Source organism: Clarias gariepinus, chromosome 1 (assembly GCF_024256425.1).
Source record: "Clarias gariepinus isolate MV-2021 ecotype Netherlands chromosome 1, CGAR_prim_01v2, whole genome shotgun sequence".
NCBI lineage: Eukaryota > Metazoa > Chordata > Actinopteri > Siluriformes > Clariidae > Clarias > Clarias gariepinus.
Genome location: NC_071100.1, coordinates 27,813,551 through 27,841,340, shown reverse-complemented (window position 1 = coordinate 27,841,340; position 27,790 = coordinate 27,813,551). Strand labels below are relative to the sequence as shown.

The window sequence follows — 27,790 nt, the reverse complement described above, 5'->3', positions numbered from 1 at the left end:
TTAACTCCTGGAGGGCATTTGAGGAATCGTATGTTTAGGTCCCAGCCTGCCAAGATATGGACGGAAACAGATGAACTCATCACATTTGTACAGTACCTCAGCTAAAATAGTTAACAAATGGATTTAAATAATAACAATTTAAAAAATCCCAAAGGCCAGGTGGTACTTCCTTTAAAAATGGTGAAGAACCTTTAATAGGTTTCAGTTCCTCCAAACATTGATACTGAACTGGTTGAGCAGGCTCAGCTATTTATTTTCTGTAGGTTATTTCCATGGTAATGGTGATGTAGGTAAACCAAGCATGGTGCTTTCCCTTCGATCCCCGTCATGAGTTAATTTCTCAAACTTATCATACCACTACCTACATACTACTGGATGATATCACTCGATTCACGGATAAAGTGGTTTTATATGTAATATGGAATATATGTGTTTACTCTACCTGGGCAAACAACCGTCAGCATTTCAGAAGGGCCGAATTATTGGGAATACAGTACATCCAGCAAAAAAAACAACACAGGAGATTTGACACATTAACACATTATCAGAACCTATTAGGACAGTGCTGAGCCGTCAACTCTGTAGAAGAATTATGGTTGAAATGATGAATAGAGATCACATAAAATACTTGATAAAGTTTTACTTGATAAATAAATCAAAACAGTAAAAACCATATCACAGGATTGGGACTAAGTGGCTATGTGTCCGTAAGAAAAACACTTGTTAATAATAAAAAAAAAGTATAAAGATTGGAGCAATGGAAAAAGGCCATGTGGTCTGACAAGTTTGGATTGACCCTTATCCAGAGCGATGGGTGTGTCAGGGTAAGAAGAGAAGCCTCTGGAGGCATTGTGATGATCCATGGTTGCTTCAGTTGGTCAGGTCTAGACGTAGCAACGTTACGTAGCAATAAAATGAAGTCAGCTGATGACCCGAATGTACTGAATGACCAGGTTATCACGTCAGTGGAGGGTTTTTCTTTTTGCTCTGTTGGCACAGGCATATTCCAGGAGTGGTTCTTAGAGCCATAAGTAATCATTAGTGAAATCGATCAGTGAAATCTTGGCCTGTGGAACTTTTTTTTTTTTTTTTTTTTGGCCTGGCAGTTTATAATCAGTTAAGGCTGGCTGTTTTAGTCAGTTTTATGTAACACAGACCACCCAGTTATGCATGGATTTGGCTTTGTGGTTAGATAATTTAGAATGAAATAAAAATATTTTTTTTTAAATATTTTTCTGACATCATTGTCTTGCATTGCTCTCACAGAGCCTAGTAATATCCATCACATCCGCAGAGACTGAGTGGGGGCACTTCAGTATTATGACTGGGTGAGAGATAATAGCAATCTTCTGTACATTACTGGAAACTAAGGGCAGAACCTAATTGATTTTTTGATAATTAGTCATAATGTTTTTTGTGCATCAGAGATAGCCTTGAATATGTCTAGGTGAGGCATGAGATCAATCGTAAGCGCTATGGTTGTTGGATCCTGGTATATTTGGTTTATTTGTTTTATTTTTTTCTTTCCCCACATACATGATGTACAGTATGTAGGCATGATGTGATGCAAGGCCAACACATAGTGAATAAGCCATTTAAAAGTGATTTATTTCACTGATACCACAGCAGGTTGCCAGCACCAACATTTTAAGTTTAAAAAGGGGCAAAATGTATTACTTTATTTATTACCTCTACGCATGCTGTCTTCTCTGTCTCCAAAAATCCAACATTATAGCTTTACCTCTGAGGTTATACTGTAAAGTTCTGAAAATACCCACCTATTTTTATATTTTTTTTCATCAGTTGTTACAATCTTATGATATCTAATCACTTGTATAGCCGCTGTGTTCTTTGGGTCGCCTGTATCCAGAACTGCTAAGTCATGCTGTTTGAGAAATTTCAACCTTTCATTCCGAATTGGGAATTCAGTGTTGGTGCGTCCAAAAGTTGATTATTAAAGATATTTCTGTTAAGGGTGCGAGGTTTGTGCTAAATGAAACTGTTCTAGAGTTGTTAGCCATTGATGGCCTTTTAATGCCATTTACATGCGGTTAATGGTTTGGGAGGTATTTAAATACTTAATTGACAGTTTGGGTATTTGTAAGAGATGCACTAATGGCTATTTTTTTAGCTGATAAGGATTTTCTAATTATCAATATTTAATAATTACAGATTTTTTTTAAGTCTGACCTGAGAGTACAGATTTAGTTCGATCCGAAAAAAATTTTCCCGCTAAGAACTATAATTGACAATATTCAAAAATATTTTTTGTAACTTTATTAACAATATAAATTGTATGTGAAATATAATAAAACACAGTTTACAGAACCTTTACCTAGCTTTTTATTGGACAAATATCATGAAGCTGTATCTCCTCCAATACTCGATCGCCTTAAACTGCTTCTCGTTTACCGTCAAGGGCATGAATATAGTGCAGTTGCATATGATTGGCCAGTGCCGCTACGATCGATGTAAGAGTGCACCCGTGTCTCCTGAGAGCTCCTGGCTAGAGATGGATCTCCGAATAATGGAGTGAACCTGTTTCTGTCATTTCACTTAGGTGCAGGGACCTGTGCTCAGTCGTCACAGAATCAGATATATGCAAGACAATCACCAGTCATGACCGATAAAGCTGAAAACCGCTCGATTCCAGTCACAGGCTAATCGATTGGTGCGGCTCATCTATTTGTTATGTTCTGCATCATCAGGAAGTCATTGAGTCCCTGAGTACTTCAGTCCAAAATAAAATATGTCCTGAACATTTCATACTGGACTGTGATTTAGACAAGGCACAATGTAGAGCAGATAACGTTACTGCTCAAAAGTAGGGCAATTCCACCGTGGTGCAGCAGCTAGTAATGTCGCCTTGTACCTCCAGGTTTGGGGGGTTTGAGTCTCCCCTCCAGCATGTGTGCTTGAAGATTTGCATTTTCTCCCTGTGCTTTGTTAGTTGCAGGTTGGTAGCGGTGTTTCCAAATTGCCCATAGTGGGTTACCGGCCCCTTGCAGCAGGAAAGCAGGATAGAAGACGAATAATTAAATGAATAAATCTATTTGCTATAGTTTAGGCTGTAAGGGTAGAATTTAAAATTCACTCTTTTGCTATAAGGCTTATCCTGTGAGCCTGTCCCTGAGGAATTAAGCACACTCTCTCTCACACACACACACACACACACACACACACACTAAATGGAATTTCTAAACATTAATTAGCATAATCTGCATGTCTTTGGACTGTGGGAAGAAACCTTAGTACTCTGGGGAAACTCACAAAGCACAGGAAGAATATGCAAACCACACACACACACACACACAAACAGACCCGAGCCGGGAATCGACTCTGGAGGTGCGAGGCTACAAAAATATTAATGTTTGTGTTTTATGTAAAAATATCTATCTATCTATTTGTCGAAGTTAAGTACTACATATACAGTGATCACTGTACTTGCACTTAAAGACTGAGTTCCCTTAAACAGCCTGGTTAATAATGAGGACTGTAGGATATGGGACCTCTAAAACTTTTCTCTGATGTTTTGTATTTGTGATTATTGTAATGTCCTTTGAATACAATTTAGCTAAGACCGTCTTTCAGAACAACAGCAACATCAGCATCCTTCGAGTGTGAATCTTCCTGTTTCCTGATGGCTGTGAATAATAAATGCTGGCCTGCTCTCTTATGTAACTAAAAGCCCTTGCTTCTCCCCCTGCCTTGCCTCTGCTGTACCCAGATGGTGCACTCAGCACCTCCCATTAGACATTAGAGAGGCTACAGGGTGTGCTGGATAGGGGGTGGTGTGTGTGTGTGTGTGTGTGTGTGCGTGTGTGTGTGTGTGTGTGTAAGTGATGAGTGTGTGGATGGATATAGGGCCACACCAGACCTTTGGCATAGATTATCTGTGGCAGTGCTAAAGGATTACAGCAGTGAAAGTTGGTCTGTTTTTCAGATCGCTGCATTGTTTTGGTATTAAACACACTCCGGGTCTTTTCCAAGTTTTATATCAGCGCGTAATTAAAACATGACGAGCACTGGACCTGTTTTTATGACTGGAATGTTGAGCCGTGATGTGGCTTTCATGCTCAAGAAGCTTGTTCTTAAAGCCCATCTGTTTCTCATTTATCGCAAGCAAATTTATTCTACTCAGAATAGCAACTTTTCAACCTTTTATCTGCTTTTCACAAAGGTCACAGGTTTTCATTATTTATTTATTTGTTTTATTTGTTTTTTATTGGCATAAACCACAAAATCAGGCAGGCTGTATGTGCTAGTGAAGAAGATGTATGTTCCATAGTGACGCTCTTGTTTTGACGCTGCTGATTCGGTTGTTATGGTAACAGGATGCATCCTCCAACCACACGCACACTGCACACTTGCGTGCGATTTGATCTGCTTAATCTTTCTAGAAATGACCTGAATGATTGCGTCATACAGGGAGACGGGGTAATAGAAGCGTAATTTATGAAGTACATTTGTAAGAATGGTCTTCGAGTTAGGTTTTTTTTTTTTTTTTTTTTTAAAGCACATGAAATTGCAGATTCAGAAAATACACAATAATATCTGCCATAGCATTTAGATCACCAGCAGAATATTGTGTAAGTCCCACTCGTGCCATCAGAACACACTCCACAAGACTTGTGTGCCGTGAATCCGTAAGTTCTGTATGGCCGCCTATGGATCAGACTTGTTAGTGCAGCACATCCCATTGATGCTTAATTAGATCAAGCTGTGAGGAATTTAAAGGCCAAGTCTACACCCTGAACATGCTGTGTGGCACGTTGCATTGTCCTGCTGAAAGAAAGAGGCAGCCGGCATCAAGGAATATCATCATGAGGCGATGTACTTGGTCTGCAACGGTGTTTAAGTAGGTATTATTTCTCAAAAGTTCTTAAGTTTCCCAGCAGAAAATTGCCCAGATTGTCAGACTGTCTTCGCTGGCTTGCCTTCTTTCCATAGTCCATCCTGGAAAGCGATGTATGTGCACCCAGCCGTCCACATGACGTACAAGAAAATATTATTCATCAGACCAGGCTACCTTCTTCCATTGCTCTCAGAGCCCATTGTAGAAGTTTAAAGCAGCGGGTTATGGGTTAGCGTGGGCTAATACACAGCAAGCTGTGATGCCTGGTGCGTCTGGACACATTTCTATCTCTCATAGCCAGCATGAGTTTTCTTAGCAGTGAATGGTGGGATCAGGCTAGCTTTCGCTTTCCACATGCTTCATGACCTTGAGTGCTCATGACCCTGATGTCGGGTCACTTTTTCTAACCAAGTTGTTGCCCATTTTTGCTGCTTCAAACACATCAATCTCTGAGATAACAGAGATAATTTTATATTGATGTGAATCCCTGTGAACGAGTGTTTTTAAAAGACGCCTATATTTAAGTGTGATAAATAAACCTGTGATTTGATTTAATTTAAAGCTGGTACAACTGGCAGACGGCACTGTGGTGTAAATCACATTGTACAACGCTGAGTCTCGAGAGGAGATGAACTGTTCTGGATGAACCTGTTTGTGTTTTTGCTCTTGTTTGCTCTGAAGCATTCAGGAGAACATTCATGCTCTCTTGCCAGGCTTGGCTCATGCTAAAGCGCAGCTAGTCCTGGGGCTGTTCTTTGTTCATCCTAAACCATAATGTGGCTGGCCAGTTAAGACCAATCACACCAGTTTAGCCAGACTTGTATGTTATTGAATGAATGAAAGCTATTGGTTTAAGGTAACCTGTGAGTGTATGTATGTGTGTGTGTGTCGGGGGGGGGTGTACACATTATTATTCTCTGCTCTTTAGTTCAGTGTTTGCATGCCATCCGGAAAAGACTTGGCATAGGTGGTATAAGGAAGTGACAGGTTCCATTTGTTGTCATTACATACAAACATATGATGTGTTTAATATTAAGTGGCGGTTAAAAGGGAACGCACCAGGAAAAAAGAGACACATTGAGACCCTGAAAGATGGCCTCTAAAACATTTACATGATCTCTTTGAGATTAAAGACAAAGGATACACTGTAGTCTGAGTGCTGGCGTACTGTACACACACACACACACACATACACACACATACACACACACATTCAATTGTAGGGCCTCTGTTTATTGAGTGGCTGGGGGTTGTGCGGGACGCTGCCTTATGGTGCCGGCTGCAGGATTTCTCAGCTGGCACGCAACGGCATGAAACACGCACATTTCTCCAGGCCAGGCTGGTGCCGTTAACAGCAGAGCTGCAGACACATGGCACTGGACACTCCCAGACATGAAGAGGACTCTTGGGAAATTTATTTTGGTGAGATAGAATGACAGAAACCCACAGATGTGACTAGACTCCTCTCAAGCGAGTTCGACTGTAAAGCCTATTATCTGCGTGCATACAGTAGAAGTTTGCTAACGGCTGCATTACCGTCATATAAGCACTTTGCTTTGTGAGAACCGTATTGTGAGACGGAAAGCGGCCTTTTATCCTGTACAGAGTTTCTTTTGAAACTTTCAAACGCATACTCCTAATAGAGTATATACACCCAAATGCATGCCTTAAACAAGATAGTAGGTAGCTTGATATTTACAGTAATGCATTTTCACCATTCTAAGAGCTTCACATATACAGATTCCTATTTTTTTTTGTTAGCCATTTAACATAGATCTCGGAGTGAGTGTGCTATTGCAACAGCTGAAATACCCGTCAGGTAATGCACTTTTTTCATACCTCATTTCACTCCTGCTTCGAATTCACTGTTTCAGTGTCTATGTAAATGAGCTACTGCGGAGCCACGCCCACCAGAGAACTGCAGAGCTGAGCAACAACTCGGGGAGAGAGCGATCTTCTTAAATGTTCTCACAAGTGGGGAAAATCTAATTGGCTTGTTTAAACTCTGGTCAATACAGAAATGGAAAATGGTTTAAACAAGCCAATTAGATTTTCACCATCAATATTTTCACCGTAATTTCACAAAATTTTGTAAGCACATTTTTTAAAGGTGGGTCTTATGTGCATGTATAAATAAAAAAAAAAATTTTGCATCAAAGGTCCGCTTATGAACACATGCACTCATTGACGAAGGTTTTCATGGGCATTATGTTTTGTTTTATACACGTACAACACTGAGCACTGATAGGTGAAGTGAATAACATTTATTATCTCATTACATAGGTACATGGAATTGGGTGGGATTTATTAGGCAGCAAGTAAACTTTGTGTCCCTAAAGTTGATGTGTTGGAAGGAGGGGAAAAAAATTCACGAGCATAAGGATTTGAGCGACTGTGCCAATGGCCACATTGTGATCACTGGACGACTAGATCAGAGCAACTCCAAAACAGCAGCTTTTGGGGATGTTTCCAGTCTGCAGCGGTCAGGACCAACCGAAAGTGCTACAAGGAAGCAAAACCAGGGACAGCCACGGCAGGTCGATGTAGCTGGGGAGTGACGGCATTCCAATGTATTCTGATCTGATAGCAGATCTGATGTAGGACAAATTGCTGGAAATGTTAATGCATGAATCATACTGCTAATGACATCTTGGTGGCCAGATACCACAGCACACCTTGTCTGATCGGTGTATAGCTGCTGTAACATAAATGATAACACTTGTTTTGTAGAGGTTCCAGAACATTCACTGGAACTATACATGTAAAGAAAGTGTTTTTTTTATCTTTACTAGACAAAAAAAATCGTTGGCAAATTGGTAATTTGCCATGGTGTATTTTTTAAATAAAACGAATAATAAAATAAACCCTTATGGAAGTGTTGTTGCCGGAAAAAAGGATGTTAATGGATCGTAAACCGCATCGCATCACCCTGTGGCCAAACTTGTAGCAGTTTCATTTCCAGAGAGGATCACTGATACAAACTCGATCCGCTTTGTTATTTACCTCCTGAATTAGGCAAGTGTCATTAAACACAAACACAAGCTGACACGTGCCCGTACTGTCCCGAGGACTGACATGATGACCCGAGCAGTACTGCTATAGACGACTAAGTGCTTTCTCTTAGGTCTTGGCCGCTCCTCAGAACTGTTCAGCATCTTTCCGCATGCAGCTCTGGTCTCGCAGTTTCCCGTCGAGTCATGCTGCCACTGCGTTTTTGTTCTTTCACTCCTTTGTCGTCTTCCTTTTCTTCTTTTCTCTCTCATTTCAGAGCCCTTTTTTCATGCATTGTCGTGGTCCTGTTACTCATTCGCTTCGGTCGTCTCCCCGTCCCTCCCCTTGCTCTTTAACCCACTGTCCCGGTGTGTGATGCATCATGTCAGTGAATCTGGTTCTCTCTCTCACACACACACACGCACACACACACGCACACACGCACACACACGCACACACGCACATGTTCGTGAAGTGTCCGGTTGTGTGATTGTTTCTCTCTGGATGCAGGTGGGAGAGTAAATGCAGTGCAGTAAAGTTTGACTTTAATTTAAAATTGAAAACACTGACTGACTAACTGAGACAGGAAGGTGAAATTAGAGCTGTGTGTGTGTCTAATGATTGGGTCATATGTGATTAGTATCCAAGCACAGGCACTCCCAGGTGTGTGTCTGTGCCTATTTATGGACATGAGGGAGTTGTTTATCCTATTGGCTAATCAGCTGAGGCTAATCTTACAGAGTTTTGTGTGTGTGTGTGTGTGTGTGTGTGTTTGTTTGTGTGTGTGTGTGTGTGTGTGTGAGAGTGACAGGTGGTCTTCTGCCCACTTTCATTGTCTGTCTCTCTTTCACACGGACACGCACGCACACACACATTTCAGACACACACACTTTCTGTCCATGTCGTGCTTATGAAGTTTTTTTTTCTTTTTAGTTAATTCTTTCCAGTGTAACTTAAGACCACCTTGCATCTGCTGTGTGTAATGTCCCTGTGAACACACACACCCAAATCCACACACATGTGCGCGCACACACACACATACACACACTCAAAGTGAAACCCTGGTGTTAAAATAGAAGCGGCGCTGGCTAGTCGTACCCGAATTATCATTCTTAAGTCAGATTTCAGGGGAAGCGTCTCAGTGTGGTGATGTCATGTGAGAGCACTTCATGCCGTTCAAGACTAAAGGGACGTACACGAGAAATAGGAGAATGTGTCCTTCACATAGCACAGAGTTCCAACAAGTTCGTTGTGCCTGGGTTTCTCTTTCAGTTTACACAGTTACTTATTTTCTGATTTCTGATATTTCCCCTGTTACGCTCTTCATATTCAATAGTCAGTAGTTCAATAGTTTTGGGTTGGGTCGTTATCAAAACGGAAACAGTGAGTCATGAAAAAAAAAAAACGCCTACTTCTGTTATTCAGGACGATTTGTACGTAACTGTCAAATGTGTCCACACTTGACTTTTTTTTATTATTATTCTGAGAAAGATAAAATTAAATAATGATGTCGGATCCATCTTCAGCTACTTTGTAAATTTTTTCTTGATGTTTTTGTTGTTTATTTACACAGATGAGGGTGTCTCCAAGGATGTAATTTAGGTATGTTAGCGATGTTAGGACAGCAAGGTTGCCAGGTCAGTCTGATTGGTTACTGGAGTAACAACTTTTCAATATTTAAACAGTCATTTAACATCAGAACATGACAGTTTTGTACCTAAGAGAGAGAAAGACGTCTTGTTGTAAATCTAAATTTGTCTCCCTAACGAGCTGCTCCCGGTCACAGTGTGTTCAGAGTTAATCTCTTACTGCGAGCTCTCGACGTCGGTAATCCAAGCCACTGGTTCATCCTAAATGATACAAAGAAATATGATGGAGTATAAAGAGGCAGATCATGCACTCTGTTTGCCAAACAAATGGAGCAGTGCACTCTAATTTGTACAGGAAGAAGAAGAAGAGGAGGAGGAGGTTGTAGGAGATATAACCCGAAGCTCCACTACAGCTACTGATGCTTTTCTTAGACAGACTGCCTGCAGTGCGACTTCTGTTTTCATCTTAAAACTGCAGATATAAACATATAAGTATATACAGTGGTGGGAAAAAGTGAAATTCGGTATTTTAAAGACCTTTTCAAAAAAAAAAAAAATATTTCAACCAAGGATGGGAGTCACCAAGGATCAGTTGATAAAAATTCGGTTTGTATTTTTTATAACGTGTATACAGTGTGTGTGTGTGTATGTATATATGTGTGTATATGTATATTTGTGTATATGTATATATGTGTGTGTGTGTGTATGTGTATGTGTATATATATATATATATATATATATATATATATATATATATATACACACATACATGTATATAGAATCTTTAAAAAAAAAAAAAAAATATATATATATATATATATATATATATATATATATATATATATATATATATATATATATATTTTTTTTTTAGATTCTATAACAATTCCAAACAAACTTGGCAGATAATTTGTTTCACCCGCACTGGATACTGTTCTACCTGGCACTGTGATTGAACAGTGAACAGTTTCTTTGGTTTTAGTGGTTGACACAGTCGCCTCGCACCTCCAGGATCTGGGTTTGATTCCCACCGCGGGTCTGTGTGCGTGGAATTATTCCCTCCTACAGTCCAGAGACATTCTGATTAGGCTAATTGGCGCTCCCAAAATTGTGTGCGTGTGTGCGCCCTGTGAGGCTGTAACTCCACCTCATGCTTCAGGGTAAGGCTCCAGGCCACTGTGGCCATGTATACAGGATAAAGCGGTATAGACCATGTCTATAATGACGAGACAATAGTTCAGTAGACAATAATTTGTTATTTTATGCGATGAAATTGCAAAACACCAATCAATATTTAGTACAAAGTCCTCTATTCTTCATAATCTGCTCCATCTGGCTGGTGGGTATAGAGTCAAAAAGACGTAGCAGTACTCTGCAGTACCCAGCCATGCTTGATTTCTTCCTAAAGATCATGTACACAGAAGACAGGTTCTTGTCCGCCGCTGCCTTCTCCACATCGTCCAACAGTTTTCTATTGGGTTTAGGTCAGGAGAGGAAACATTACTCCAGGGTCATTACTCCAGAAGTTGGACGTTGGAAAATCTGTCTGTGTTAATTGGCACAACTTTTCAGCCAGATTGTTGAAGGATTACAGAGAAATAAAACGTTTTATGCACAGGGAGAACTGGAATGCATGACATTATTGTCTTAATACTTTTGGTCACCACTGTATGAGTTTTTTTTTTTTTTTTGGTAAAAAAAAAAAGTAAACTGCTGTGTATAATATAAATTATTAATTATTATTTTCTTTTTACCCTACATTCCGAATCGGGTGAATAACTTATTAATTAATAAGAGCAAAGCAGTTCCACTGATACGTTTGCTGACATCATGTACTGGTGTACACAATCCATCACTGAGATCAGAGATTTATTACGTATTTAAAAGTACGCCTCTCTCTCTCTTTCTCTCTCTCTTTCTCTCTCTCTCTCTTTTTTGGATGTTATGGGTACAAACAGCAGTGGCTGATGGGAAACGAGTGCTACGCTTGGGAATTCACATGCTCTTATGGGATAGGGAGTGTGTGTGTGCGCGGTGAGAGGGAAACACTTCCTTGCCAAATGAAGTCTGAACAAAAGACATGGAGTGAGAGTCTAAAGAGAGCAAGGATATGCACACACACACACACACACACACAATTGTAGACACTTTTTGCCGATTGTTCTACTGTCTCTATCCCCCTTTGAAACAAAGTGTTTGTCATGGTAGAATTAAGACATATTGCCAAGACAGTGATGGTTGCCAATGAGCTGTTTTGCTTCTTTGGATCTCTCTGTCTCACTCCCTCAGAATGACACACACATTTTTACATATATAGAGCACTGTGCTCTGGTTTTGCTCAGGCTCTGTAATTAACATCCTCTCTTCTCTATAAATACACCATGAGTTTGTGTCCAGAGCCACAGAGGGGGGAAAAAAGTGTGTGTATATGTGTATATGTGTATATGTGTATATGTGTATATGTGTGTGTGTGTGTGTGATTGAGGCTTTGGGCAACCGGGACTGGAGACGCAAGAAGCCGTGTGAAGGACAGTCTCTTAAAGGAAATGTAATGTCTGAATAAGGAGAGGTCAGATATCTCTTTTGTTTGATTAAAGGATTGTAGTCTGTTGAGGGACGCTAGGCGCTTCTTCTTCTTATTATTATTATTATTATTATTTTTTTTTTTTTTTTTTCAGTAGTACTACTAGACAGTAGTGGCTTTTTTGTCTGACACAACTTTTTGTAAAACTCCTGACAGAGTGAAGTTGACGCTCAGTCTGAATTCTATCTTAATTTCTTCTGAACACCATTCGGTCTTGTATCTCATCATGTGACAAATCATCAGAATGTTTCCCGCGGGTAGCTGCAATCCTGTCGATGGGAGGCAGCGAGACAGGACGATGAGCCACGACTAAACCGAGATTGCGCTTGTTTTTCGGAAATCCTTTATATATTATTATAAGACTGCGCTCAAATCCCGGAGAAATCAAAGAGAAAGTAGAGACCTTTTTCGGCCCTGTTTTCAGAGCTGATAAAATAAAGCAGGAGAAAAGCCAGCAGTCTAGCATGATTTCATTGTTGCTAAATAAAACTCACCCTGGTGTTTAAGAAATATTTCCCTCCCAACAGCTGGCCAGCTGCTTTAGAAGTAAGCGCACAATTTATATAGGTGGAATATGAGCACCGTTAATAATGCGCAAAACATCCCAGGGATGATCCAAATGTTCCTCGCAGTTTCCGTAAACTTTTTATACAAAGCTTTTCGTTTTTGCTTGATGGGAACAATCTGTCATTGTCCATAATGCAAATTCTAGTTCTACACCTTCACTGGATCTGCGCATCAGATTTTGTTTTAATAGACCATTCAATACACTGCTCTTTCCTGTGACTTTATATCCTGTGGATGGACATTGATAATTGATTGTTAATCGATTAACTGCTGTTAAAAATTCAATTGATTGATTAAAAATGTATTATCTGATAGTAGCGGATGTATTCTAATATGCTTACTAGCCAGGCTGCGTACACATTCACTTAATAACTCACTATTATATGAAGTGTCGGGGTTCTGCGATTTCTTTCGTGAACACTGGATCTAGTTGCCCTGCTGCTTATCATCTTCCTCTTCTGCCGTCTTCATTTACTCTGAACTGATCTCTGTTGTCCTAAATCACTTTTCGTAAACGGACCATTAAACAGTATGACCTCTCATGATTGTCACGAGTGCTTCAAGTGTACAGCTGATGTGTCTACATGGACATTTGTGGTTTCTTTTTCGGTAACTAGATGTGAAATTGGACACTTGTGCACTCAGAAGAGAGCGAGAACAGAAAGCAAAATCAGTAGCTCAGTCTGTATAATCAACATTACTGTACCCCAGAGGAATGTCCTGTGTGCTAATAAGCTCTGCTGTAGTCTGGGAGAAATCTTACGAGCTCCTGTGTGTCTAACTCCTAATGCAGCGCAGTTTGTCAGCTCCTAGACAGTTTACGCAGTAGCGGCAAGCAATCAAACTCGCATCATTAACAGAAAGCGAGGGCACCAGCAGCCGGTCCGGTTGTTCTCAAAGGTTCCTATTGCTCTCCACCTTGGTGTACATAGACATAATCACTGATTAATATGTTGAATATTAAATTAATATCTTACCTAGCTGATTTTGGTGGTGCTCCTTGGTTTTCTAATCGAAAAAGTGCCAAGTTTAGGTAAAGAGACACAAGGCAGGGTGGCATCAGTGGTCACGTTAGACTGGTCCAGTCCAGTTCTTATCTTTGCATTGGTTTGGTAAGAAGATTATTTTGCAAACATTTGTCCAGCAGTATGATTAATTCGGTTTGGAAATGACCGTTCAATATGGCAGACAACAACATTGTAACAGTAACAGTAAGTCTTACCTTACACATCACAGATGTTTTTTCCTAAGCTTTCAGACCAAATCAAACTAAAGATCTAACCACGACCATTAAAAAAGAAAAAAGAAAAAAAAGAAGGTTTTCTGGTGGAACTGCTTGCCCCAGTCGAATACAGGCGATTATGTCTTGACATCTGTTTCGCCCGATATATCCAACGTTCTTTGAAAAGCTCTTAAGATTAAATGACTGAAATAGCTGATGGAAAGTCAGCAATTTGTTTTGTTTGTAAACTCCAGTGACTCCAGTTCTAATAATGCAAAAGTCAGACTGTTTGTGCTGTTGCTTAAATCTAATCAGATTTGGTTCTTGTTAGTGTTTCTGTAAATTAAGTTATTGTATTGTAACCTCCTGAGACCCCAAAAGATTTTTCACATTACTCTTTCCTCAAACATCTTCCTGTTTGAAGCCATTATGTTAAATAGTTATCAGGTGTCAATAAACAAAAACACTGGTTAGAAATGGTAAGTTACACAACATTAGGGTTGTGTAGAGAACCTGCATCAGTACACATTGTGGTTTAAAAAATACAGTATTTGTTTTCTTTTAATGCCATTTAATTATTTGTTTCTTCTTCTTCTTCTTCTTATTATTACTACTACTACTACTACTACCAATAATTATAATAATAATAATAATTATTGTGTTTATATTTCTCAGACCTGTCTAAGAATCGGCTGTGTGACGTGCCAGAGGAGTTGTGCCAGTTCATCTCTCTAGAGACACTCAGCATCTATCACAACTGTGTGCGCTCGATACCCTCCACCCTCTGCCAGCTACAGGCTCTCACCTACCTCAACCTCAGGTACGCACACACTGCCGAACCTAGTATACAAGGTCTTTCATATCAAAACATTGGCTGTTAAAGCACAGCCACCCACAGGAGTTTAGTTATCGTGCAGTAATAAAATGTGCAACTTTGTTGGGGCTACTGAGTGGCACAACAGAGAAAAAAATGCTTTCAAGGTGGCATCGAAAAATGTGATTTTTAAATCTGACAGGTTAAAAATTGAGCTGCAGTTTTGTATTTAAATTAGCAACGAGCTTTCCTAATGAGCTTTGATTGAAAATTACCGCAGTGATTATTATGATTAAGGTGACATAGATTCTCTGACTGCTGCAGTGAATAGCTTGCATTTCTTAAACAGTCCTGTCAGAACCGATATCCTTTAGTTACGGAAAAGTCGATGCTGTTTTTCAGAAGGATCAAATTATTGGCCTGCATCAAACAAAGAGATTTCTGAAAATTCCTAGAGTTGGACTAAGAACTATCCAATACATTTACTGTGATTAGAGATTATTTTAATGCTTGATAAAGTTGCAACATTGCAAAGTTGCAAAAATTACCAGATAGAATCATCATTTTATTTAACAGACAATAAAGAGCATCTTCACGCTGAATTCTGCCTAAACAGCTGTGAAGACATAAGAACAACATTTGTTTGCAATTTGCTATGGAGCATTAAGATGGGACTTTGGGGCAGTGGAACAGTGTGATCATACACTGTGTGATCTGATGAGTTTAGATTGACGCTGTTCCAGAGCAGTGAGAGAATCAGGGTACGAAGTGAAGCACATCTTCTGTTTGCACATGTACAAACCTCTGGAGATCTGGAGTTTAGGTCTAGACTCAGCAACGTTCTGTGGCAATAAAATGAAGTTGATGACCTGAATGTACAGAATGACCAAGGTATCACATCAATCTAATTACATCAATCTAGGTTTTTTTTTTTCCAGGAATATTCCAGGACTTGGGTTGTAAGATTGTGGTTCTGGGAGCACAAGGAGTCATTTTCACACATGAACTGACCACCACACGAGTCCTGACCTTAACTCCTAATTGTCTTTGGAATGTGCTGGAGAAGACTTTACATTTACATTTAGGCATTTTGCAGACACTCTTATCCAGAACGACTTACATTTTTTCATCTCATTATACATCTGAGCAGTTGAGGGGTTAACAGTGGCAACTTGGTGGTTGTGGGGTTTGAACCTGGGATCTTTCGAACCGTAGTCCAATGCCTTAACCACTGAGCTACCACTGAGCTACTTTACAAAGTGGTTTGATTTTCCCATCATCAGTACAAGATCTCGGCCAGATCTGGACAGAAATAAATGTGATGTTGCATAAAGTTCTCTAAATGATGCCATGGCAAATGCTTGCCAGAGTCAAAGCTTTCAACAAAGATTAGATTATGAGAATTTGAACAGTTCTTTTTGTATTGATTTTATTAAATGAATTAGACGCTTGTCATTAAAAGGTTTAAATTGTCTTGTTGTATACTACAGTAGGTGGTGGATTAATTATGTGGAGTTTACTGTGTTTTTTTTTTTTATTAATTTATTTATTTTTTATGATGGCCCCCCAATTGTTAAAGCAATAAAACTGTGTTGATTAAATAATTTCTTGTGAGTTCAGTATTGAGTAAATGAATCGTGTTGTATACGTGTGTTTCAGTCGCAACCAGCTGACCAGTTTGCCCGCGTCAGTATGTGAGCTCCCTCTGTTGCGGGTCCTCAACATCAGCAACAACAAGCTCCCAGTCCTGCCTGCTTCCATACACAAACTTGCACATCTCCGGCAACTGGTATGTACACCTCGCACCACTGTGTGAGCTTTCTCATCACACTCTCCTGACATCACCGTACTTTCTGGGTTCTCTGTCTCAGCTTTTGTACCTGCTAAAAAAATGGCTTCAGGAGAAGGGACTAGTACAAGTCCTTATAATTAGGTTTGTTTCATAATTTCTGGCTGAAAATTTCTGACTTTTTTTCAGTCACTTAGTGTTTCAAGTTTCACATCCTGTCATTAGTCATCATTTAATCTGGAATTTTGGTTTTAATCAGTTACATTCAGAAAAGCAGCCGTATGTGAGACTAGGAAATTTGGGAGAATGTGTTCATTGTAATATGCGTTTGTTCTGCAAGATCAGTGAAGCTGATGGTAGTGAATTTTTGATGGAATTTTTTTCCCCTTAGGTTCCAAGCTAGTACCTTAGTATCTTGAATGTCTAACAGCTTTCATCAGGAAGTTTGTCAAAGTTCAGTAAAGTTTGTTGTGAAATGGTAGAAATCATAGGCACCATACTCATGCTCCATGCTCAAATTCTTTTTTATGTAGTCACAGATTAAAGATATTACAGCAATTTATAAGTTATTCAAAGGTGGATTGCAGATGGTTTGTGGACTTTGTAGTGGCTTTATAATGTATCTGAGAGTCTGAAAAATGCTTAAGTCCTTGTTTAGTATTGACATGGACAGATCTGAGCTATATAAACTGGAACGCTCATAAAAATCTGAAGAAAATCTTATAAAAATGTATAAATCCAACTCTGCACTCTAAACAAATAAGTGGTATTCTTTAAGAGATGCTACACTGCATTTGGTGACATTTGTCACGGAAGTATGTGGCTAATTCATAGCTCCTGTGGTCACAAGTATCTGAAACAGGGGTATCCAGGTCATGTTAACGGACGAGAACTCAAAGCAGGTCTTGACAATTCATCATAGCATGTTGTGAAGTGTCGCAGGTACTTTATAGCTAAAGGGTATACGTTTGTGTCAGTTGAATACATTAGCATAAATACTGTACATTATGTATTTTTTTATCTGTAATGCATGAGCAATTTTTTAAGTGATTTAAGTCTTGTGATACTTGCAAGAACATTCAAAAATCACAATTCAGCATGCTCTAGAAAAAAAAAAAAATTGTGAATGTGGGAAATGTGTGTAGAGAATTGGAATAGAAATTCTATTGATTATTTAAGCAGCTTATTTTGTTTTAAAAAGGTGCAGTGAGCAACTACTGTACATTCTCTATGTGTGTTGTGAATGGCTCTAAGGAGACACAGGCAGTACGTATCTCCGATCTTCTGTTCGCAGGATGTGAGCTGTAATGAACTGCAGTGTTTGCCGGTGGAACTGGGTCAGCTGGAGGGTTTACGGGATCTGAACTTGAGAAGAAATCAGCTCATGACCCTGCCAGAGGGTTAGTTCATCACACACTCACACAAGCTAGAGACCATTGTCTCATCTCTACACAAAGATGCAGTTACATAACCGCTCAGTAAAAATGTCTGTGGTTACACCAGGGCATCAGTAATGTAATGAGTAGGGTTAGTTACATAGATGTCGTTATTAATTAGTAAATTCTAAGAATTGATACTAAGAAATACCAATTAAAGTCAAATGCTACGATTACCGTCTGTGACCTATTAATTCGTTCCCTTCTACAACAGAGTTGGCCGAGTTGCCACTAGTCCGTCTAGATGTCTCCTGCAACAGGATTTCCCACGTCCCCGTATGCTATCGGCACTTGCGGCACCTGCAGCTCATCTCACTCGATAACAACCCTCTGCAGATGCCCCCAGCGCAGATCTGCTCCAAAGGGAAGTTTCATATATTCAAGTATCTAAACATGGAGGCATGCAAAAGGACCCAGGACCAGCTGGAGAGGGCTCTGCGTCCCAGTGGCTTCAGCAGTTGGTGAGACCAGGATGGAGGGATGAGTGGGAGGGGAAAAACAAAACAGATGTGAATGAAAGAGCTTAAATAATGACAATGAAAGAACAAGTTAATAACAGATGCATGTCTTATGATTGATGGGGGGAAAGTTAAGTCTAATGAGTAGCGAGTGTATAAATCAGCGATAATTACTTGCATGTCTCAGCAACTGTTGTGTAGTTGTGCAGTGCACACACACACACACACACACACACACACACACACACACACACACACACACACACACACACTGATGTGGTAGATGGTGCACGTGGCATTTTGGAAGTGTTTGACATTCCCACATTTCACTTATTAGCAAATAGAGAATGGGGAAGAGGTCTGAACATCTCTCTCTCTCTCTCTCTCTCTCTCTCTCTCTCTCTCTCTCATATATATATATGTTTTTGTATACAGTCTTTCAGATCAGGAGCTGTTCCCTGGTCAGTATGGTGGGCTGGACTCTGGCTTCAACAGCGTGGACAGTGGCAGCAAGAGATGGTCAGGAAATGAGGTAAGAAGAAGGAAAAGCATGAAACCAATTAAAGAAATTCCAGCCGCATGTAAATCTGTTTTTCATCCCGCGCCGCGTGCATGCGGAACATCTCCTTCCTGTCTCTTTCCAGTCAGCCGACGATTTTTCGGAGAGATCTTTGCGCTTGATGGAAATGTCCCGTGAGCAGCACAGAGAGGAAGATGAGAGGAACATGTCGCCCGATACACCCAAAGGTACGACATCTTTCGTAAGTTGAGAAGAGAGAAGCCCTCTCTGATCGCACACATGTAAACTAATTTTTTTTTCTTTATCCCCAACCTCCCCATAGTGAATGGAGACGTGGAGCAGGTGGATTTCATCGACAGCAGTTTAGCAGAAGAAGATGAGGAACGCTGCAAACCAGACCCTCCTAGTTCTCCACAACCTTCACTTGTACAGGCAAGAGAACCAATTAATTATTCATGTGCACTTAAGCATTTCACTCAAGCATTATTTTGCCAAAAGTATTAATTGATTCAGCTGCTCTAAGTGCTTTATACTGTACATTAGAGTGAATATCGTACTCTTTGTCTTATTTGTTCTTGTGCTTTATGTCTTTCAGGAAAAAACTGAAAGCAGGTCCACGCCCTCACAGAGCCCTGATTCATTTGGAAGCAGGTAAAACTGTTTACACACACCAGTGGACGCATGAGCTCATCCTTTTCGGTTCACAATACTGTACATATCTTGTTCCTATTGTTCGAGAAATCGAAAACATCAGCTGCTTTTTTTTTTGAGGGTTGGGTTGTTGTTTAAAAAAAAAAAAAAAACTTATTCTGTATTACTGTATGAAGTAGATATCCGTACATACCAAAACCATTTTGGATTAACTGGACTTTTTTTTTCAATGTCCCACATTCTCTCCAATCTATACTAGTGTAATTGACAAGGTCAGTCTCCCAATGTGTTTAATGAGCTGGGAAAAGTCAACAGTGGATTTTTTTTATTTTTTTTATGTTAGTTTCCTCTCCGAATTCACAGCTGCCCGACTGAATACTCATCCAACTTAATTCTGCTTGAGCAGATTTCACTCTCACATGTTTATGTGAAGGGACATGATCAGTGTCGTTCATGTGCTTGTCTAGACTGGCACCTTCAATATGTGAGATTGTCTAGCTTATACTTAGCAATTTTAAAAAGGTGCTAAAATACCGTATGTCATTTTACTTTTTAGTTTTTTTATAATGTTATAAACTTCACTTCAGTTATTGTGGAAACCCTTTTTGATCTAACAAAGTGACATTCAAACACCATCCTGTTGCATCCACACATCTTAGAGCGTCTGATATTCTCTGGTCATTTTTGTACAGGCTGCAGAATATCTCTCAGCAAATCAGTGTGTACACAATTAGCCAACCAACCTCCAGAGTAATAACTATTCTTAGTAAACAGGATTGTAGAGTCTGTTTGGAGTAAAGCAGGTTATGGTGTTGAATATGTTTGTGTTTTAAAACAATCTGCTGAGCTTAAGATTTTCCTCAATTCCACCAAGGCAGAATGTTCTAGCATTTCAGTTGAGGACGTAATTCTCTTCTTTGCAGGAGGAGTGTTGGCAGTGAATCGGCTGATGCGAGCTCTCCGCCCAGTCCCACGCTAGAGGAGAAGAAGAGGCCTGGCACACTGCAGCTCTGGCAGGAGAGAGAGCGTGCGCAGCAGCAGCAGCGAGATCGGTGAGTGCGATTGACACCAGGGTGTCGAGACTGAGAGGCGGCAGGAAGCAGGACAAACAAGACAGGGAACATTGAAGGATTAATGATGGTTGGATAAATGGATTTATCAAATAATATATTACAAGTGTTTAAGCCAAACTGGGACTTTTGATTGCACAGACCACAGTTATGAGAGTAAAATCACCTTTTATTTCTCTATATAAATCCCCCGCTTCACTAATGCACTTATCCCAGTGTAGCATCAAAGTAGAAAGTTTTCTCATTATGCTACACCCATAATTGGACTGACTGTTTAATTTTTAAAATGTTGGCCTCCCAGGAACTCCTTTAATGCTTGTGGAAATCACTTTCAGCGCAGTCAGAACTGTACAGAGGATGTGCTAATAATTCTCAGCCGAGTCCCTGTGATGTGTAAGCGGGGTTTGTGAATGATTGCGTGGGCAGTTCTCACGGACACATGCGTCTCTTCCGCAAGTCGGTGACTAGTTATCTGTCCACTTTCAAGGATCAGGCGATCTACTCGCTAAATGTTCATGAAATCTTCGAGTCACCTCGGCCGGGATCCTCATTTATATCATCATCAGTTATACAGCTTTTATTATTATTTTTTTAACTCTGCTGTAAATGTCAATAATCAGTTTTCTGCCTTCATTCACAATAAAATTCATCACAAGTTCCCGTTTGACTTAAAGACCCTGTGTGCTCCGTGTGATATCTTGACTTGTACAGAACACTACTGACTGATGTCTTTTGGATTATGGGAATAAAACAAAATTGTGATAAAACTAGTAGTTTCAATAAGGTGGTTGTAGGGTCATATTTGTTGAAACGTTTCACTTATTTCTAATAAATGATGCCTGTATTTTAATGTTTTTTTTCCAGTATGCAGAAGACAGCAATGAAAACAGGAAGTCAGTCAGCAGCAACAGGCAAACAGGCAGGAACAGGAAGTGTCTCGTGGTAAGATGGCTGGGGCCTGTGTTGTGTTTGTGGTCACTCTGCTTACTGCGTTGTGTCACTTTTGACAGCTAATGTGTGTTGCAGCATGTGAGACATTGACCCAAGCCAGGAACTTTTAGGACTTTATCTAAGGTTTATAAATCTAAGTTTAAATGCTGAATGGAAACTGGTTTCTAGGTGAAAGTTTGTGGTGCATCCTGCGTGCTCATAGATAATGATCGTGAAGCCATCTTATTATTCTCACCTTCTCTGTCTCCCTCTAGTGGTGACTCTACAGAGAGCAGCGCTGCTGTTAACGGCCTCCGCCAAAGATCTGTTGTGAGTCTCATTTGTTTTCCCTCTGTTTGCTTGAACCTCCTCACTGTACATTAACATTTGATTTCGCTTAGTGCTGTGTAAACGTGTGCTCTGTTCCCTTTTTTCAGACTGTGGATCAGATTTATCCGGTCTCCCTCCAATATTCAACCAGTCGCACAGGTGCAGCACCACCGCCATACATTTTTAGCATGGTTACGCTTCACTTTTTTTGCGTATTGATGGGTTTTATTTGAGATAGAAAGATGTGTAAGCTGCATTTTTTTTTTTTTTTTATCTTTTTTTATAAATATAGATACAAAGCCATGTTCTCCCACTGGCAGCACTCCTAAACCTAACAGCTTCCTCTTCCGCGCTTCTTCACGTTGCAATGTCAAGACTTCAGGTACACACAGCGCGCACACGAGCAAAAATCATGTACAGAAAATATTATGAAGAAGAGTTTATTTAGCATTTTGTGGAAAAACCTTGCAAAGACTTGTAGCCCTTATACATCACCGTGTGCTTTAGGATCAATGCAGTCTCTGGCCGAGTCGGGTCGCAGTGAGTCACGATCCACGCTCAAATCCCCACGAGAGGAGAGAGCAGAGATCTCCCAGTTACGCAAGGTAAGGACCATTTATGTGCTTTAAGCATTTTTCATTGCAATAAATTTACATTTGTACTACGTCTCTCTCTTCCCACACAGCTCCCTGCTTTTTCACTCAGTATCAGCGGGACTTGTGGACACTTCTGTATATTTGTCTAGATATGAGACGGCAGTGAACTATGACATTGAACATTTCGGTTTTCTGAATTGTACAAGTGAATTGTAAACCTCCTTCAGCTTAGTGGTTATTGCTGTTGCCTCACCCCCTGTCTGGGTTTTCTCCAAGTACTTTGGTTTCCTCCTAATTCCTGATCACCTGGAGTGTTGCCTGCATGTGCATGTTTGTTCTCTATGACGGCTCGTTACTTTATCCAGGGTGTAACCCGTCTTCTTCCTTAATTCCTTTGTATATCGATACAAACCAGGGGACCCTCCATGAACCCTACACAGGATGTGCAGTATAGGCGATGGATTGTTAACTCCTTTTGGGAGCATATTTTTCAGACTTTTAATAAAATGTCTGTAAGAAAAGTAATTTTACAGATGAACTCAGTTCATGATAAAACTAAATTTCTGGATCAAAGACGTCCAAAATCTGAGGATGATCCAATACCTTTAAAGATTTCATTTACAAACTTAATATAGAGCATTTATAGAGATTAACCAATAAGGTTACAAATTGTATTGGTGTGTTTATATACATTTAAACATGAGTTATTAATACTAAGAACATCCAGGACTGCCGAGGAGGCAGGACACCGCAGGAACGTCCTCATGTCCATGCATACACAGCTTTAAGAACAGTATAATTAATGTACTATGCGGTAGTGAATGTGTGTGTCCTTCCAACTTTTCTGGTTTCCAAGAATTCGTTCCACACAGTCAGTCACTTACTTTATTATGCGTCCATCGACTTCTCAAGGTCGACGCATTTCCTCACCCTGTCGTTTTAACACTGACAGCATCGTCTAACATCCCTCTTTCTCGCTCTTCTCGCCTGCTTTCAATCTGTCAGTCTCTGGAGTCTTCTCTGAAGATCACCCTTCCAGAAGATCTCGGTGAAGCCTTATCCAATGGCACCATCCTCTGCCAGCTAGCCAATCACGTACGCCAACGGTCGGTGTCAATCATTCACATCCCCTCCCCTGCTGTGGTGAGTCCTCAGTAATCTTTTTCTTTCTCTCTCTCTCTCTCTCTCTCTCTCAGCCTAATTGAGCGTTCATGATGCAGAAACACGTATGACTTTGTTTTGCAAACTCTGTCCCATTTAATCCCTTCAGCCGAAACTGAGCGCTGCCAAGTGTCGCCTCAACGTGGAAAACTTTCTCGCTGCCTGTCGCAAGCTGGGCGTCCCCGAGGTAAATTACTCCTCCATCAAAAAGCTTCCTTCTTTTAGGTGCTGCCTTAAGCATGCGTTTCTTAAGATGTCTTTAATTGTAAGTGTATCACTGAATTTTGTCTGCTTTATGCTTTTTACGTTTTCTTTGTTTTCCTGGCTTTCATTTATGTTTCTTTTAACCCTGCTTAAATTTTTTTTTCAACTTTGTTATTGTATTCTGCTGCCTCATTTTTGCTCTCGCTCCCTCTATCTTTCTCTCTCTCAGACGGAGGTGTGTCTAGCGTCTGATATCCTCTGCAGTAAGCTGCGAGCAGTGCAGCGCTGTGTCGAGGCTCTTTTGTCGATAGGAGGAGGAGGAGGAGAGGAGTTGACGGAGGAGATAAAAGCGCACTCTCCCCCTCTCTCTCCCATCCCGACCGGCTTCTTGCTCTTCTACTGCCTCGTCATGACCCTGCTCTACCTGCTCTACCACTACCTTACCGCATAAGGCGCATACGTGTGTGCTTACATGTCTGATCTAATCAGTGTGTGTCTGTAAATCCACGTATTAATAAGGCTTTGCATAAGTGTACTTCCGCACCGTGGCGCCCGAGTCGTACCCTGCTCATGGCACGCCACGTGACGGACATGCACCGTGACGTAGAGCTCGCTGCGCCGCCCTCCAGACACGCATACACATCTAAACAGCACACACACACTCTATAAGCAGCAAGCAAGACAGCTGTTGTTGTATGCTGTATCTGTCTAAAGCAGATTTGTACATAAAATACTTAATACTGTTACAAGTTTATGGACAGAAAGATTTGTGGTATTGCAGTCTGTTTTTTTTTCTTTCTTTCAATGAATTACAAATCGAAAGCGTTTTTATATAAGCTGCCCAGACAAAACTTATTATTTTTTCTCTCGTTCGATAATTCTCACCCACTTGCCAACTCTATCCTATCAAACATCATCAGCGAGCCATTGGTGAGTGTGAGTGCTGGCTTTATTTAAAACACATGAAGTTAGTCACAGTAACTTTTCTGAGTTGATGCTATACGCGCAACACACTGGATGAAAGTGCTGTCTGCCCTTTTCCGCATCCAGGAGCTCACAGGTGCCCGGAATTGTCCACTGTCCCTCTGATTGACAGGCTAAAACGGTAACACCATTCTTCCACCCTGGAAACAGGACCAAACTCCAAATGTTCAATATATTTTCTCTTAGGAGCCACATGGCACAAGCAAACTGTACATATATGCTACAGCTGTAGAACTTAATAATAGGAAGCAAAAGGCAGAGGATTTCGCGTTTAAGGTCATCGAATAGAAATATAGCAGTGTAAAATGTGCTAGTGTAATTTATTTTATTATGGAATGAGATCTGGTTGAGCAGGTGGTTTAACCCTTTAGCGTCAGAAACGTTTAACATGAGCGATTTATTGCTGTAATTCTGCTGAACAACGTGACACATGCTAGGTTTGTTTTTTGGGGGCTGGGGGGGGGTTTGTGTTAAATTCTTATTTTTCTCTCTGCCTGCTAAGGCTTTTTTGTTAGTAGTGTTGGCTTGTTCATCTGAGGGATTGGGCTGATTTTTTTACGGGCATGTCAGTGTCCAGATGTGCTTCCATGCCTGTTGATTTGCTCCTGTGAGTCAGTGTTGTTTTCTGCTTGAACCTAAAGCACTAAACTTCAGAATCTGGCCAACGATCTGATCATAATTTAATGATGAGTTACCTTCGTCTATGTGCTGCTATTGATGGATGCGAATACGGTTCTTTTTTTGTTTAGTTTTTTTGTTTACTTTTGCCTGGGAAGCTTATTGAAAACCCTTAAAACTATGCTGTCTATTCCAGAAGGATTAATTTAATCAGAATTGCGCTGTTTTAAACTGATATTTATCTGTTCTTAACGTCCACTTCCCAAAGGGCTTCGCCACCGCTTTGCCTTAGCTTACACACGGGATCGAGCTTCGAGGATGGTGTCGTGTTTTGTACGTGCCCCTGGCGAAGCGAGTGTTTTACCGGCACAAATTGTAAAATCCGAATCTCATTCGAAGGGCTTAAAAATTTTTTTTATCCGCTTTGTCTCAGTGCTTGCAAATGTAAGTGCCTGCAATGTCTGACTGAAGCTTTTGTTACACACTACGGTCATTCCAGTCTCTCTGATGTGTGTGTGTGTTAGTTCTGTTTAAAATTTGGAATGGCATATCAGATGAGTATTAAAGACAGTAAAGTTGCCACTCGTTCAGAAAGATTCAGTCGGGATATTTCTTTTTAAATATTGTAGTTGAGAGACTGGAATGAAATGTTCACTGTTCGTTTGTTGACTGTGACCACCAGGGGGCAGTGGTGTTGCACAACTGCACTCAAAGCTAAATGTCTTATGGTACAAAAAGAAATGATTCAGAGTTCTGTTTTATGTATGTATGTATGTATGTGTATTGTTTTGGTCAGCTTGCTATGTAAAATTAAGTTATTGTTTATTTATTCATGCATTCCTGTACAAAGCAGCAGTATTGGGTGAAACACGGCCTCGCAGAACAAATCCTCGTCAGCTCTCTCAAAGCATCGAGACAATTGGGACATTTTAGTGTGTAATTTATTATTAATTTTAGTGTGATTCATTACTGTGTACAAATATTAAGCATTGAGTCAGAATGCAAGAATATTGTGTGCGTCAACACCTGTAATTTACAAATCTAATATATATAAATATATATATACAAACAAAAACAGCAAGTGTTAATGAAAGCTGTAAATTCTTCTCAGTGGAATAACATCCCATTAAAATATTCTTAAGCTTCTTTTTAAATGCCTCAGTAATGTTGTTTTTTAAGGCCCATGAGTACCCATGTTTCCTCAGTACTGTCTGCTGCTGTTGCTTTTGTGTTCCCTGCATACTTAATGTGATTTAGCAGCTTTGCAGACAGTTGACTAACGAGCAGACGCTCATCTTGAGAGAGTGAAAAGGGCACATGGGAGAGAAGAGTGAAGGAGGAGAAGGAGAGGAGAAGCACAAGGGTGGGTTGATAGCATAGAAAATGTATGTGCAGGGAAAGAAAATGTTCGGGAAATGGGTTAAATTTCACTTATCCAATTTGTTGAATCCTTCCCACTAATGTTTTTTTAATGTCTTAAAACGTAGAAAAAAACAGTTTTCTTAAACCTAACGTATGCACGGATGTGAAACATCTCACAGCTCTCACAACGAAATTTTTATTATCACATTTTCAATCCTCACAAATTAAATTGCCTGAAGGGCTCGCTGTAACCGAAAGCCATGCTGCTTATTCAGAGCAGGGATGTTAAAGAGCTACACAGACACGCTGCCCTCTTCGTTTTTTTTTTGTTTGTTTTTTTTTGTTGGAGCAGATCTGCAATAATGTTTCAACCAAAATGTCTCTTGGGGTGAACGAGTTGTAAATGCACCTAACTTACTGGAGATGAATTTTGAACTTTTAAAGAAATTGTTAAGAAGCAAGATGTATTTTGTAATATTTATATCCTTCATGTATTTTAGGAGGTCAATTGTAAGTTTATATAGATTCAGATTTTTTTTTTTTTCGTTGTTGCTGTAATTATTAAAAAAGAAAGGGGAAAAGGATCTGATTTTCTGCACTTCTTCCTTTACTGTTACTTTGTTTTGCCTTGTGTTTGTGTGTTTTCTTTCTCAAGCCAATCATCTTCCCTAAGGTGTCTGTTGATAGCTTATAAGTCTCTAGCCATTGTGTGCGTTATTGCTAAGGTAAGTGTTAAATCCATCCTTACTGCGAGGTGAAGGAAAAAAGGGATTGTGCATGAATGAGTTTAGATCTTGTTAAAACATGTTCAGCTTCTGAAGATTCTCTGATTGGAAAAAAAAAAAACACTTTTTTTTTATTTCTTGCTGCATGGCTGGCGAGTTAAAGCTGAGAGTTGGAGGAATCTACTTGTAGAAGTGTGAGGTGTTTGGTAGTGTGCATGCTCTTACTGCTGCTTTTCTTGGCCCTTCTGCACAAAACCTGTGAGCTGATTTAAAGTGTCTTTCAGTTCCAGTCCTGCACTATCGTGTCCTGTTGAGCTCACCGACTATATCCATA

The 27,790-nt window shown here is 40.1% G+C and overlaps 1 protein-coding gene across 2 annotated transcripts in view; it reads left to right on the top strand.

Annotated features, from left to right (window-relative positions):
• lrch4 (leucine-rich repeats and calponin homology (CH) domain containing 4) overlaps positions 1–27,790 on the top strand; it is a 40,803-nt gene that overhangs the window by 10,342 nt on the left and 2,671 nt on the right. The window contains exons 2-18 of one of the 2 annotated variants that reach the window (XM_053513950.1): positions 14,484–14,628; positions 16,282–16,411; positions 17,706–17,811; positions 18,062–18,308; positions 18,741–18,837; positions 18,950–19,052; positions 19,148–19,257; positions 19,421–19,476; positions 20,400–20,528; positions 21,411–21,488; positions 21,752–21,806; positions 21,914–21,965; positions 22,099–22,188; positions 22,314–22,411; positions 23,408–23,545; positions 23,673–23,750; positions 23,997–25,208. In XM_053513950.1, coding sequence (XP_053369925.1) covers positions 14,484–14,628; positions 16,282–16,411; positions 17,706–17,811; positions 18,062–18,308; positions 18,741–18,837; positions 18,950–19,052; positions 19,148–19,257; positions 19,421–19,476; positions 20,400–20,528; positions 21,411–21,488; positions 21,752–21,806; positions 21,914–21,965; positions 22,099–22,188; positions 22,314–22,411; positions 23,408–23,545; positions 23,673–23,750; positions 23,997–24,218 — 1,934 coding nt within the window. In that variant the 3' untranslated portion in view covers positions 24,219–25,208. Of the gene's footprint in view, positions 1–14,483; positions 14,629–16,281; positions 16,412–17,705; positions 17,812–18,061; positions 18,309–18,740; positions 18,838–18,949; positions 19,053–19,147; positions 19,258–19,420; positions 19,477–20,399; positions 20,529–21,410; positions 21,489–21,751; positions 21,807–21,913; positions 21,966–22,098; positions 22,189–22,313; positions 22,412–23,407; positions 23,546–23,672; positions 23,751–23,996; positions 25,209–27,790 lie in introns of those variants that run through there. The other variant, XM_053513952.1, reaches the window with a different exon arrangement.